This window comes from Nothobranchius furzeri, chromosome 16, assembly GCF_043380555.1.
Source record: "Nothobranchius furzeri strain GRZ-AD chromosome 16, NfurGRZ-RIMD1, whole genome shotgun sequence".
In the NCBI taxonomy this organism is placed as follows: Eukaryota; Metazoa; Chordata; class Actinopteri; order Cyprinodontiformes; family Nothobranchiidae; genus Nothobranchius; species Nothobranchius furzeri.
In genome coordinates this window covers 2,797,652-2,811,623 of record NC_091756.1, presented here as the reverse complement: position 1 = coordinate 2,811,623, position 13,972 = coordinate 2,797,652, and the positions used below count along the sequence as shown (strand labels likewise).

The 13,972-nt window shown below is 42.8% G+C and overlaps 1 protein-coding gene across 1 annotated transcript in view; it reads left to right on the top strand.

The window, feature by feature from the left end:
- Positions 1-13,734, top strand: part of LOC107395618 (formin-2) — a 99,491-nt gene extending 85,757 nt beyond the window's left edge. Inside the window, exons 14-20 of the mRNA XM_070545351.1 lie at positions 943-1,002; positions 1,921-2,041; positions 5,271-5,363; positions 5,600-5,651; positions 5,809-5,958; positions 9,570-9,651; positions 13,154-13,734. Coding sequence (XP_070401452.1) covers positions 943-1,002; positions 1,921-2,041; positions 5,271-5,363; positions 5,600-5,651; positions 5,809-5,958; positions 9,570-9,651; positions 13,154-13,180 — 585 coding nt within the window. The 3' untranslated portion in view covers positions 13,181-13,734. The remainder of the gene's footprint in view (positions 1-942; positions 1,003-1,920; positions 2,042-5,270; positions 5,364-5,599; positions 5,652-5,808; positions 5,959-9,569; positions 9,652-13,153) is intronic.
- The last annotated feature ends 238 nt before the right edge of the window (positions 13,735-13,972 follow it).

The window sequence follows — 13,972 nt, the reverse complement described above, 5'->3', positions numbered from 1 at the left end:
CGATATCTCTCGGGACTCTGCCGGCTGCTGGTTGTGGCCCCCCGGGGCGATCCTCTGCGCCTCTCGAGGGGGGCGGGGGCTTTTCTGGTCGCAGTCTCCCTGGGGTTCCTGTGTTCTGGGGCAGCTCCTGGATCTATGGGACTTGGAGCTCCGCCCCTCACACTTTCTATTGGGCGCTCCTGTAGATAAACCTTACATAAACAAGCGCGTGTACACACACAGGTGCTCACATGGTGCTCTCAAAGGTTTGGACCTGGGTACGTTCAACATATGTCTTAAGGCTATGGTGGGCACTTAATGCACTGTGATTTATTATAGTGTGATTGTTCAGTTAAACAATGATGATTATATATTTCTTCATCAAATTGACACAGTGATCTTGTTGTACTGTTGTTGTGTCCCATTTTTTTGTTTGTTTCTTCTTCTCTCTTTCTGCAGGTCTAGAAGCAGACTCTTGTTCATTATTGTTTATTTTTGTGGACCCCCCCCCCCCCCCCCCCCACACACACACACACACACCTTTTGTCTCTTCCTTTCTCTTTCACCTCTGTCTCCGTGTCTGGTTGGAATTAAAAAGCATTCAAAAACAATAACAATAAAGTTTTAAGTACCAGGCGTGAAATTAAAAGCAGACGCTTTGATGCTCCATCTGAGAGTAAATCTGTAAGGCTTGTTACCAGCATTCAGACATCAATTCGGTTTGCTTCACAGCCAGACAGGACAAGGGGGGAAATAAATAAAAGAAAAGATATGCAACTTACTATCATCTTCAAATAAATAATGTCCTTAAATGTAAAGCAGGTAGAACAGAAACAGTCTGGGTACTCAAACTGAACCTTGAGGCACACCTGATGAATGTAACAAATGCTCAAAATGTACCAGTAACTGTTTTCATTTGTGTTTTCTCTTCTTCAACCTTCTTTTACTTCTTTGAACTTGTAGGATGGTGTGAAAAGTCTTCTCTCTTATATTGTAGCCTACTACCTCCGACACTTCGATGAGGTAAACTAACAAATATTTGAACTCGTGTTTACGCTTTGCTTTTTTAGACGTGTATATATATGTATACATATACATATATATATATATATATATGTATATATATATATATGTATATATATATATATATATATATATACATATACATATATATATATATATATATATATATGTATACATATACATATATATATATGTATATATACATATATGTATGTATATATATGTATATATATATATATATATATATATATATATATATATATATGTATGTGTATATATATATATGTATGTGTATATATATATGTATATATATATATATATATATATATATATATATATATATATATATATATATATATGTATATATACATATATATATATATATGTATATATACATATATGTATGTATATATATATACACACATATATATATATACACACATATATATATATATATATATATATATATATATATATATATATATACATATACATATATATATATATACATATACATATATATATATATACACATACATATATATTTACACATATATATATATATACATATACATATACATATATTTATATATATATATATATACATATACATATAGTGTGTGTGTATTTTTGTGTGTTGTGCCGTCATGCGTTTTTCTGGCTACATGCAGCAAAGAAATTAAAAACCACACTAACTGTAGTGCAGTTTTGGGTAGTACTTCCTGTACATGTTATCCTGCACTTTGGGACTTAATTTATCTGTGCAGCATTCATACCTTTAGAGACAGCAGTATAATATTGTGTATTTATGGTTATGATATGTTGACAGTTTGTGTAATTTAATAACTGTGTGTGTGTGTGTGTGTGTGTGTGTGTGTGTGTGTGTGTGTGTGTATGTGTGTGTGTGTCCATTCCCAGGATGCTGGTAGGGAGACATGCGTGTTTCCTTTACCAGAGCCTCATGACTTATTCCAGTCTTCACAGATGAAGTTTGACGATTTTCAGAAAGACCTGACTCGACTCCGAAAGGATCTGAGAGGTAAAATGTGTTCATCGTGTCGCGAAAGACAGTCTATGCTTTTACTGTATAGTCTTTGCTGGGGAAATGTAGTTTGGATGCATTGTTTTTTAAATCGGTCCCAAATCAGCAACACTAAAAAGTTTAAAATACAAACGATCCACAAATAAAGCAATGATCTTTTCAGATAATACAGTTGTATAAAAAGAAAGGAAGGAAGCTCTGATAGTGTTGATTTTGTTAACACTTTTTCAACAAATGGGGGGAAATGTCTTCATTTGATGATTTCAGTTTGCCTTTGAAGGGACCCAGTCTATCCTGAGTTAGGTTGTCTGTTTTAAAAAGGTGGTGACAACCACCAGGACTGGAAACACACCCCTGAGGCATAAGAGCTCCAAATTAAGGATGTGAATTAGAAATGTTTGTGCCCATTTGAGTGAAATTGTCAAACGATGTTAGATAAGTGAAAATGGAAGGAAAGTAAAGAGACAAGGCAAAAATGATTAATTCAGGCCTACGAGAACTACAAAGAGATTATAACTCAAATCGAGACCAACAACACCTGATTAAAACTATGTAGCTGGAATAAAAAACCTAAACATCTGTACCATACCAGTTTTAGTTCCATAGCACATTTAAAAACAGCATGACAACTGATCAAAGTACTGAATAGATAAAACGCAGTAAAACAAACGTATTGAAGAACTAGTATAGCAACAGAAAAATAAAACTGCAAAAGTCTGTTTAAAGGAATCAACAATGCTAGATGAAAATAATACAAGAGCAGTTTTAATCTGGGCTAAAGATGGAACCTGCCTCGGGTGTTCGGGGCAGTAAAAGAGAGACCCCACTCCCCTGGGATTTATAGCACAATCTGGAGCAGGAGGTCAGCAGACCTCAAATATCAAGCAAGCACTTGAGGAATGATCATCTCCGAAAAGTAAGAGGATGCTAGCTTATGACGGGCTTTGTTGAGAAACATTTAAACTTTGAGCATGGTAGAAAGCAGATGATTAGTAAGCTAAGATGGGTGAATAATGTCTGCAACATGTTAGCTAAAAATTGTGCTGCAGCATTTTGCACCTCCAATAGATGATCAAGAGAGGATTTGTTGACACACCAATAAGGATGGAGTTTGTGTAATCTGATCTAGGTGGAATGGAAGCACGAGTGATCGATTCAGGTCTTTGGTGAGGTCTTTGAGAGTGTGTTTTAGGCATGTTAACCAGCGGACTTGAAAAAAGCAGGACTTCATATTTTCCTTCATTTTTCAAACCATGGACAGTTCAGAGTCAAGTTTGACCCCAAGGCTGGTGACACAGGATGTAAGGTTGAAGGGGAGTGAAAAAAGATCTGCGTTTAAGGAAACATAATTTTTATTTATTTGTTTTTTGGTATGAATAGGATGGAGTCTGTTTGATCGTCATTTAGAAGGAAGAAATTGGAAGCAAAAGTAGTCAGTAGTTTCTGAAAGACTTTCCATAAAGAGAATTTTGTTGATTTAGAGCCAGATAAATTTGACAGTCATCAGCGTAGATGTGATAGTTCATGCCATCTTTAGTAAAAATCCTACCCAGGTGGAGGATATAGAGAGAAAAGTGTAAATGTCCCAGAATTCAGCCTTGTGGCACCCCCCAGGTCAACATATTCTCACACCTGAGGTGGCTGAAAGTGACAAAGGGTGACCAAGCGTTTGCTTTGTTGGGGCTCCCAATGCGTCAGGAGGTGACGCCCGCGGTAAAACAAACATATCACCGACATTTAACCTCTAACCTCTAGCGATTTAACCATCCCCTCGCCCCATCCTAACCTTAACCCAGTTACTCTTTCTTTATTTCCCATTAACCGTGTTTGAGAGGAACGATACAACAAAAAACAAAGGTTTGCATGCGCAAGTGGGTTCAGATTGGAATGGGGTGAGGGGAAGGTTAAAGGTCACAATTCGCTAAAATCTCTGTTTTACCGCAGCTGTCAGAAAGTGACGCTCTGGCGCAGCGCATCGCCTCCCGACGCGTTGGGAGCCCCAATGCGTCGGAAAACAAATGCTCGGTCACCCTTCGTCAGTTTCAGCCGCTACGGGTGTGAGGATGTGTTGTCCAGGTAGGTGTCACAGGGGAAGAGGATCTGTCATCAATGCAGATTCTAAAGCTTCTATCTGTTAGGTAACCAACCAGTAACAAAACCAGTCAAAAGGGGTCCCTTTAATCCAAACCTACAATTCAAGCCTTCCTGCAGCTTTGTGGTTGACGATGTCAAAAGCTGCAGAAGTGTCCTTGGGCCTCATTTATCAAGCTTGCTTACGTACAAAACGGGGTCAGAAAACTGCGTAAGAAACTTTCCACGCAAACTTTGGGATTTATGAAAGAAAACGTAGAGGAAAGATGTGCGCAACTTTAAGTTGACTAAGATCATGTTGGACATGGAGAGCACCTGCAGTGCTGCTGCTGAGAAGGATACAGTTATGAAATCCTGCAGCATTATCACTTGTACTGCTTTGTGTTCACACAGAACAAGTAAACACACACTCACACACACACACACACACACACACACGGCCTGAAGCACAGAATACGGAATGCAGAATATCAGCAGGGGGACAGATTGAGACAGAACGTCATGCGTCTGTGACAGTGTGTGTCCTGTCACTGTGACCCGATTAATCATGCGCCCTGGCTACTTGAACAGGGGAGATCTCTGTTTGGCTGACTGGTTAGCGCGTGCGACTTCACCTGAGAGTCTGGGGATCGAATCCCGATTGGACCATTTTTTTATATCCGCCACAGATCTCTCTGAAGAACTCACAACATTGATGGCTTCAGCAACGCTGTGCCACTCCGTGGATTTTCTCTTACTTGTTTTGCAAAAGCACTTCCTTTCATTTCTCCACCTCACCCACAAGTACCTCAACTTGTGCTTCTGTGAAATTACGCTTCCTTGATCTGCGGTCGCCATCGTTAATGGCGGAGCGCTGCAACAAGCCGACTTATGTATATGCATGAGATCCACAAGGCACTTTGCACTGACTATTTATGGCAGAAAGTGGGCGTGGTGAGGGTGGGATGTGACTCGGAAACAAGACGTTTAAGCCGTAGCTAAGAACATTCACCTGATTTCATGTAGTGTTGATTTGGCAGATAAGATTAAAAAAAAAAACATAAGATGACATTTCTAAAAAGGCTTTTTACCGTTCTCAGATGTACTTTAACCGTACTCTCCTAATCCTGAATTTGTATCTCAATTATTTCACCAGCATGTACGTCAGAAGTAGAAAAGGTGTGCAAAGTGTCGGATGAGGATAACTTGCAACCTTTCAAAGAAAAGATGGAGGACTTCATTACACAAGGTAAGCCACTGTTCATTTAGGGTTGAGATTTCTCTTGATGCATCAGTGGAGTTAAAGCGTTTGCATGTGCAGAGTGGTTTCAGAGAATCAGATTTACTTCTCTTGAGTTTGAAATGTAATTACTAAGTCATCTGCAGAACCTTCAAATAAAGGACAGGTTTGCTGAACACCAAAAACACAGCATATCATAGGAAAGGCAGCTAACTCTAACCTTTGACCTATTCCTTCATCCTTAGCTAAAACTGAACTGGAAACTCTGGACATTGAGCTGGGCAGCACTCATAAACTGTAAGAGCAACATCCATCATTGGTTGGTGTCTGTGCTTTAACATTCAGCGCTGACGGACTTCTCTCACATCTTTAACATTATGATGTGTCCACAACTGCACAGTTTAATTGTATTTTTCCTTCTCCAGTAAATAAAGTGGTTGATTTTATCTGCCAGGTTCCTGGAGCTCACAGTGTTCTTCTCAGTGAAGCCTAAAGCCGGAGAGAGGGAAATCTCACCCAACACTCTCTTCTCCATCTGGCATGAATTCGCCTCTGATTTCAAGGAGCAGTGGAAAAAGGAAAACAAGGCCATTCTCAAGGAGAGGTAGCATCCTAATTTTGTTTTTACAGTTTGCCTGCCTGACTTTTATTGTTGGTTTAGATTCAATCCAAAGGGTTTTTATTTTAACTGCTGATTTTAAACTAATACATCCAAATATAACTAGCTGCACTTTGACATGTTTACATTTTACACATTTAGATATATTGTAATAACAATTTAACCAGTTGCAGCTAAATGTTTCTAAATATCTCCCTCTCGTTTGCTTTCTGCTGCCATGTCTGATGTTAATGGGGCAATTATGACTTTATATCAGCAAATGCACTATAATAGTAGTGTTTGTTTATATTGGTTGGCTTCCTCATCTGGAAAAATGTTGGTTATAGATTATTTTGATTTGGTCCCCTGGTCCTTTTTTCAGCCTACCCCTTTAAGGGTGAGTCACACAATGGGTGGAGACGTATTTCACCCTGTTAGTGTTTGAACTTTGTCTCACCTCAAAATGCAAGCAAGCATTCCCACTTCTGCACATGCATAAACAAACTGAACTACAGAGTTTGGATGTACCTGGGCTCCAGCCAGGTGCATAAACATATAGTTTTTATTTTCTACCCTTTGGTCTTACGTGTGAGAATGAAACTATGTTTTGTTTACATGCTGAGCTTCTGAGTTCAATAAAAACAGCAGAAGATTAAAGAAATGTGTAAACTTTCTCGCCTGGGCAACATATGGAGAAATGACTGAATTTGGGGGTGAACAGTAAAAATCATAAATTTGACTACTTTTGTCCAAAATGAAACCACAACATCACAGAAAGCATGATTATTTGCAATGAAGTCAGTGGGACGTTTTTGTCCATAACAGGCACAAGAGGGTGGTACATTTTAAATCTGCCGCTACACAAAAACTAAAAAAGCATAAAATGTGATATTTTGCCAGACTCTTGACATATCCAAGGCTGATTTAAAAAAAAATGATTTCAGTTACTCAAAATATGTTTGATGTAAAATATCTCCTCTTTTGTCTGATTTTTTTCATGAAAAAATGAGCATCACATAATCAAACTGGCATATAAAGGGTTAAAATTTAGATAAATATTCAATATTTGATTTTTTTAAAATCAGAACTAAAGTTGATCACAAGATTTAGACCCAAAAAGCAGAAAAAAATATTAACCTGGACCATTTTTAAAGCAGTTATAAAAGTGGACATTTTTGTCCTCTAATGACTCGAGTGTGTAGTACATTTTAAATCTGTTGCTATGTAAAAACTATAAATGCAAAAAATTCAAAATTTAGATATTTCATAATGTAATCAAGACTGATTTGTACTACACACCCCAGGCAAAAAAAAAATGTCTTTTTTAGAAAATTACTCAGTTTTTGTGTTTTTTTTTCTTCATAAATTACAGCAATGACTGAGAATTCAAACAGGCATTTCAAGGGTTAAAAGCCTCAAAACGATTGAATTTTTTTATGTTTGAGCAGTGCTGAAGTTGTTCAAACAGATCTATGAAAAGAAGCAAAAAAAATAAATAAATAAATAAATTATGTATTCATTTTTTATGGCCACTTTTACAATCGGACGTTTTTGTCCTCTAATGACTCTTTAGGATGAAATTTAAAGTGAAGCCTGAGGGTTAAACGGACTGGATTATGTACATAAATAATTATATATATATATATATATATATATATATATATATATATATATATATAATTTGGTAAGTATCAGTAATTTGAGACAAACTTTCAATGAATAAAAATGTGAGTGTGACCTCATAAATGCAAATTATAAACATGCTATAATCACACATGCACGCACGCACGCACGCACACACACACACACACACACACAAAGTGCAACTTGAACAAAAAGAAAACAGATTCTGTATTTTGAATACCTTGAATAGCTATTTCTGGAGAAACTTTTTATGCACATTATTGGACCAGTTTAACATGACGAAACATCAGTCAGCTGTAAAGATAATGCTGTTTTAAAACTGAGAAAAAGGCTAAATAAAAAGAAACATGGTGGAACACACAGCGTTTGTGTTACATGGACCATAAAAGGTGATGCACAGGCGGCTCTTCAGCTGTAGCAAACCAGGTAACCAACCAGCACCAAACATTATATCGGTTTTTACCGACTACTGCACACTGCTGATGTTGCAGAAGCTTATTGACACAACGCCACAGCGAATGTGTGCTGTAGTCCAAACTAAAGGTGGTCGATAATTCAGAGACATTCGAACACGGACACATCCGCCCCTCGTTCTACATCTCTTTATGCAGTCAACACCTCTAAACCACCGTTTTCTACATTTTCCTTGCACAAATAAAAAGTTTGCTGCATACCTTCGTACTCCTCCAGTCACGGGTTGTAGCTGCTCAGGCCAAGAATCACACAGGTTTTATTGTCGTTTCTCCTCTCCCTCCTCTGCAATCAGCACAGTGGAAACAATGAATAATGAACATCTAGCTTAGATCTGGTAAATTAAACTTCTTTTTTAGGGCAATCTACGCAAAATGGTGATTTGTGGCTACGTACCCACGCGGACAGAGATGTGTTAATCAGGATTTACTGAGGGACCTAGAAAATGCTGACTGTTTTAGTCAAACTGACGTTTCCGCATCTGATAAGCTCTGTATAAGAGCAGTGAGAGCAACATCACGTTCAGACTGAGTCGAACCCCACAGAATGGTGTCATCGAGGTAATGAACACCATTTGGTAGCCCAGCTAACCCGTGGCTAGCATCTTCTGAAAAACTGAAGGTGCCGAAGCCTGTTTGTACGACATCCTGCAAAACCATAGGATTAAAAAAAAGTCAGGTATCTGCTTTCTTCATGCAACTGCAACTGAAATAAGCAGACTCTAACTGAAGAGTGGAAATAAGCATTTGCATCTCAGAGCAGGGGCAGCGTTTCATCAACGTGTGGGAGTGGATAACTATCAATAACTTCTGACACAGTGGCAGGTAGACATCCTAGCACAGGTATAGGAGATATGTAGTCAAAGTCACACCTGGAGCCTGCAGGGCACCACTGCTGAAATGAGCTGCTTGTGTGAATAATAGAAACTGAAGACCCAGAGTCCACAGTAAACTGTACAGACGCCTCAGCAGATAGACTTTTAATGGTAGCTGTGCAACGGATCTGATGGGAAGAGTCAGGATTTTCCTAACAGAGACGTTGATTCTACAGTAACTCCACAGCATTAACAGAGCAGGTCTGTGTTGAACGACACAACTGAGCAAAATCACTAGTAGTTTCTACGTCTTGCTGCAGCAGCAGGGCAGAGCACTCTGGGCTCTTTGCTGCCTGTTTATCAGAGCCACAGTGGTAACAGGAACCTGAAGAAGCAGTAACAGCAGCAGCAGTGGAAGGTGTGGTCCTATGGCACACTTTCTAGAACCTTCTCCAGTCAATCGGTCTATTTTCCATCTGAAGCTAGTGGAGTAGGAGACTGTTTTCTTGTTCTGCCTGCATGAAAAACACATGCATGAGTGACAGATTATTAAACAATGGTTTTACAGTGATCCACACCTTTAAATCAAGAAGTCTGCAGCAAAAAAAAGAAGAAAAAAAAGGAAAAAGCTTTTAATTGATCAGCTCTACAGAGTGCAGCGTTCTAATTCACATGTTATGTTCTGCAGGTTAAAAGCAGCTGAAGAGTGTTTCCGACAAGCCAAGGAGAAGGCCTCATATAGCGTCAAACCCAAACATGCTTCTGGAATTGTGAGTTAACTCTGTTCAACAGTCTGAAACTTTATTGGTCTTCTGATCAGAGACATTCTCACCAAGAATTCAAGGGTTCAAATTGATCCAGTATCGAGGCATCCCTTTATCAAGAATTCAATGGTGTGGAACAGTGTGGAAATAGTCAGGTTTAGATCGTCGTCGTCTTCCTCCGCTTATCCGGGTCCGGGTCGCGGGGGCAGCATACCAACTAGGGAGCTCCAGACCGTCCTCTCCCCGGCCACCTCCACCAGCTCCTCCGGCAGGACCCCAAGGCGTTCCCGGACCAGATTGGAGATGTAACCTCTCCAACGTGTCCTGGGTCGACCCGGGGGCCTCCTGCCGGCAGGACATGCCTGAAACATCTCTCCAGGGAGGCGTCCAGGAGGCATCCTGACCAGATGCCCAAACCACCTCAACTGGCTCATTTCGATCCGGAGGAGCAGCGGTTCTACTCCGAGTCCCTCCCGAATGTCCGAGCTCCTCACCCTATCTCTAAGGCTGAGCCCGGCCACCCTACGGAGGAAACTCATTTCGGCCGCTTGTATCCGCAATCTCGTTCTTTCGGTCATTACCCAAAGCTCATGACCATAGGTGAGGATTGGGACGTAGATCGACCGGTAAATCGAGAGCCTGGCTTTCTGGCTCAGCTCCCTCTTCCCCACGACAGATCGGCTCAGCGTCCGCATCACTGCAGATGCTGAACCAATCCGCCTGTCGATCTCCCGATCCCTCCTACCCTCACTCGTGAACATGACCCTGAGATACTTAAACTCCTCCATTTGAGGTAGGACCTCTCCCCTGACCCGGAGTTGGCAAGCCACCCTTTTCCGGTCGAGAACCATGGTCTCAGATTTGGAGGTGCTGATCCTCATCCCAGCCGCTTCACACTCGGCCGCGAACCTACCCAGCAGGAGCTGAAGGTCAGAGCTGGATGAAGCTAGGAGGACAACATCATCTGCAAAAAGCAGAGACGAGATTCTCCTGCCACCAAACACGACACACTCCACACCACGGCTGCACCTAGAAATTCTGTCCATAAAGGTAATGAACAGAACCGGTGACAAAGGGCAGCCCTGGCGGAGTCCAACCCTCACCGGGAACAGGCCAGACTTACTACCGGCTATGTGGACCAAACTCACACTCCTCTGGTAAAGGGACTGAATGGCCCATAACAGAAAGCCACCCACCCCATACTCCTGGAGCGTCCCCACAGGGTGCCCCTGGGGACACGGTCATAAGACTTCTCCAAATCCACAAAACACATGTGGATTGGTTGGGCAAACTCCCATGCCCCCTCCGTCAGCCTTGCAAGGGTGTAGAGCTGGTCCACAGTTCCACGGCCAGGACGAAAACTACACTGCTCCTCCTCAATCTGAGATTCAACTATCGATCGGACCCTCCTCTCCAGTACCTTTGAGTAGACCTTTCCAGGGAGGCTGAGGAGTGTGATCCCCCTATATTTGGAACACACCCTCAGGTCACCCTTCTTAAAGATGGGGTCTGCCACTCCACAGGAACTGCCCCCGATGACCACGCAATGTGGCAGAGACGTGTCAACCATGACAGCCCTACAACATCCATAGCCTTGAGATACCCAGGATGAACCTCATCCACCCCCGGGGCTACGCCGCTGTGTAGTTGTTTGACTACCTCAGCAACTTCTGCCCCCGAGATTGGACAGTCCATCCCCAGGTCTCCCGGCTCTGGTTCCTCCTCGGAATGCGCATAGGTGGGATTGAGGAGCTCCTCAAAGTATTCCTTCCACCGTCCGACTATAGCTCCAGTTGACGTCAGCAGCTCCCCATCCCCACTGTAAACAGTGTGAGCGAGTTGCTGCCTTCCTCTCCTGAGGCGCCGGACAGTTTGCCAGAACCTCTTTGGAGCCGATCAATAGTCTTTCTCCATGGCCTCACCAAACTCCTCCCACACCCGAGATTTTGCCACGGCAACTGCCACTGCTGCACCCCACTTGGCTATCCGGTACCTGTCTGCTGCCTCTGGAGACCCACAGACCAGCCACGCCCTGTAGGCCTCCTTCTTCAGCCTGACGGCTCCCCGAACCTCTGGTGTCCACCAGCAGGTACGGGGGTTGCCACCACGACTGGCACCGGCCACCTTGCGACCTCAGCTAGCAACAGCTGCCTCAACAATCGCAGAGTGGAACAAGGCCCACTCAGAGTCAATGTCCCCCACTGCTCTCGGGACGCGGTCAAAGCTCTGCCGGAGGTGGGAGTTGAAGACCGTCTTAACAGGTTCTTCTGCCAGGCGTTCCCAGCAGACCCTCACTATGCATTTGGGTCTGCCAGGTCTACGCGGCATCTTCCCCTGCCATCTGATCCAACTCACCACCAGGTGGTGATCAGTTGACAGCTCCGCTCCTCTCTTCACTCGGGTGTCCAAAACATACAGCCGCAGATCAGATGATACGATTACAAAGTCTATCATCGACCTGCGACCTAGGCTGCCCTGGTACCATGTGTACCGATGGGCATCCTTATGTTCGAACATGGTGTTCGTTATGGCCAAACTGCAGCTTGCACAGAAGCCCAATAATGAAACACCACTCGAGTTCAGATCAGGCGAGCCGTTCCTCCCAGTCACACCCCTCCAGGTCAAGCTGTCATTGCCCATGAGCATTGAAGTCCCCCAGCAGGACAATGGAGTCCCCTGATGGAGCACTATCTAGCACTCGTCCCAGGGACTCCAAAAAGGGTGGGTACTCTGAACTGATATTTGGCCCATAAGCACAAACAACAGTCAGGACCCGTTCCCCGACCCGAAGGCGCAGGGAAGCTACCCTCTCGTCCCCCGGGGTAAACCCCAACACACAGGCAGAGAGTCTTGGGGCTAACAAAAAGCCAACCCCAGCCCTCCGCCTCTCACCCGGAGCAACTCCAGCAAAGGAGAGTGCCCAACCCCTCTCAAGGACTTGGGTTCCAGAGCCAATGCTATGTGTCGAGGTGAGTCTGACTATATCTAGCGGTACCGCTCAACCTCTGCCACAAGCTCCTGCTCCTTCCCCGCCAGCGAGGTGACGTTCCATGTCCCAAAAACCAGTTTTCTTGTCCGGGGATCGGACCGCCAAGGCTCCCGCCTTGGTCTGCCACCCGATCCACATTGCACCGGACCCTTCATGTTCCTCCTGCGGGTGGTGGGTCCACTGTTGGATGAGCCCATGAATCCGGTTCGGGCTGAGCCCGGCCGGGCCCCATGGGCAAAAGCCCGGCTACCAGGCGCTCGCTCACGGGCCCCAACCCCAGGCCTGGCTCCAGGGTGGGACCCCGGTAACCTTCCGGGCCGGGTACTCCGACTCTTTGAATTTACTTCCATGAAAGATCCTGTGTCAGGTTTAGATCTTAAGCATTAACTGAAAGCTGTTCTAGTTTAACTAAAATAGCTTTAACTAAAAGCTTCTGTTGTTCAGAATCGATCTTGTTTTGTTTCGTGCAGGTTGAATCTACATCTGTCTGTAACTGATGTTATGTCATTCTTTTCACAGAAAGCCAAGCTCGGCATGAAGATATGACTCGGTGAAGTCTGCATGTGTGTGTTCCACAACATGGTCACCAGCAAAGGGACAATTTGTGGGGATGGAGGAGCAGAGAGGACAAGTGTTCTCGTGAAGCTGGATCCACTCTGGGCATTGTTTTATTCCTTAGGCAGTCACGTGAACTTGTTTCATCTCTTTCTGACCTCTGGCATCTACGTGCTTCAAAAAATAGTGAGTTGACACTAAGTTCATAGTAGAAGGATAAAAGGGTGTACAGGGATTAAACATATTTGTAAATAACTTTTAAATTGAATTGACCAAATTAGAAAAGACTGTGTACAGACTGTAGCACCTATTGTAATGACTTGGTTGAAGTTTGAAGCATCAAGATCTTCGTGTGTTTTCAGCAGATTAGAAAAACCGTCATCAGCTGGTTCATTCCAAGCAGAGAGGTGCAGAAAACAAGTATTCAACCAACGGTTTCAGTCAGTTTCTAGCTCACTGTCAACTTTTCATGAATACATGTATATTGATGTCATCATTAACACTTTAACTGTGAATAAAAATAAAACCGTACTTCACTTAATGAATTTATTTAGTTTTTCAACATTTCTGAAGGAGCGTGGAACCATTCATCAGTGTGCTAAATCGGGAACACTATCTAGTCCGTTAGCTACTGTTAGCTTCAGGTCAATATCAAACATAAATAAACTGGGTCATTTGTTTTTAGCTTTGGATTCACAGCACATTTTTTTCCGACATATGTTCCATTTTTTTGCAACTGTTTTGATGTTCATGAATCTGATGGATCATGGACAGCTAGCTCTG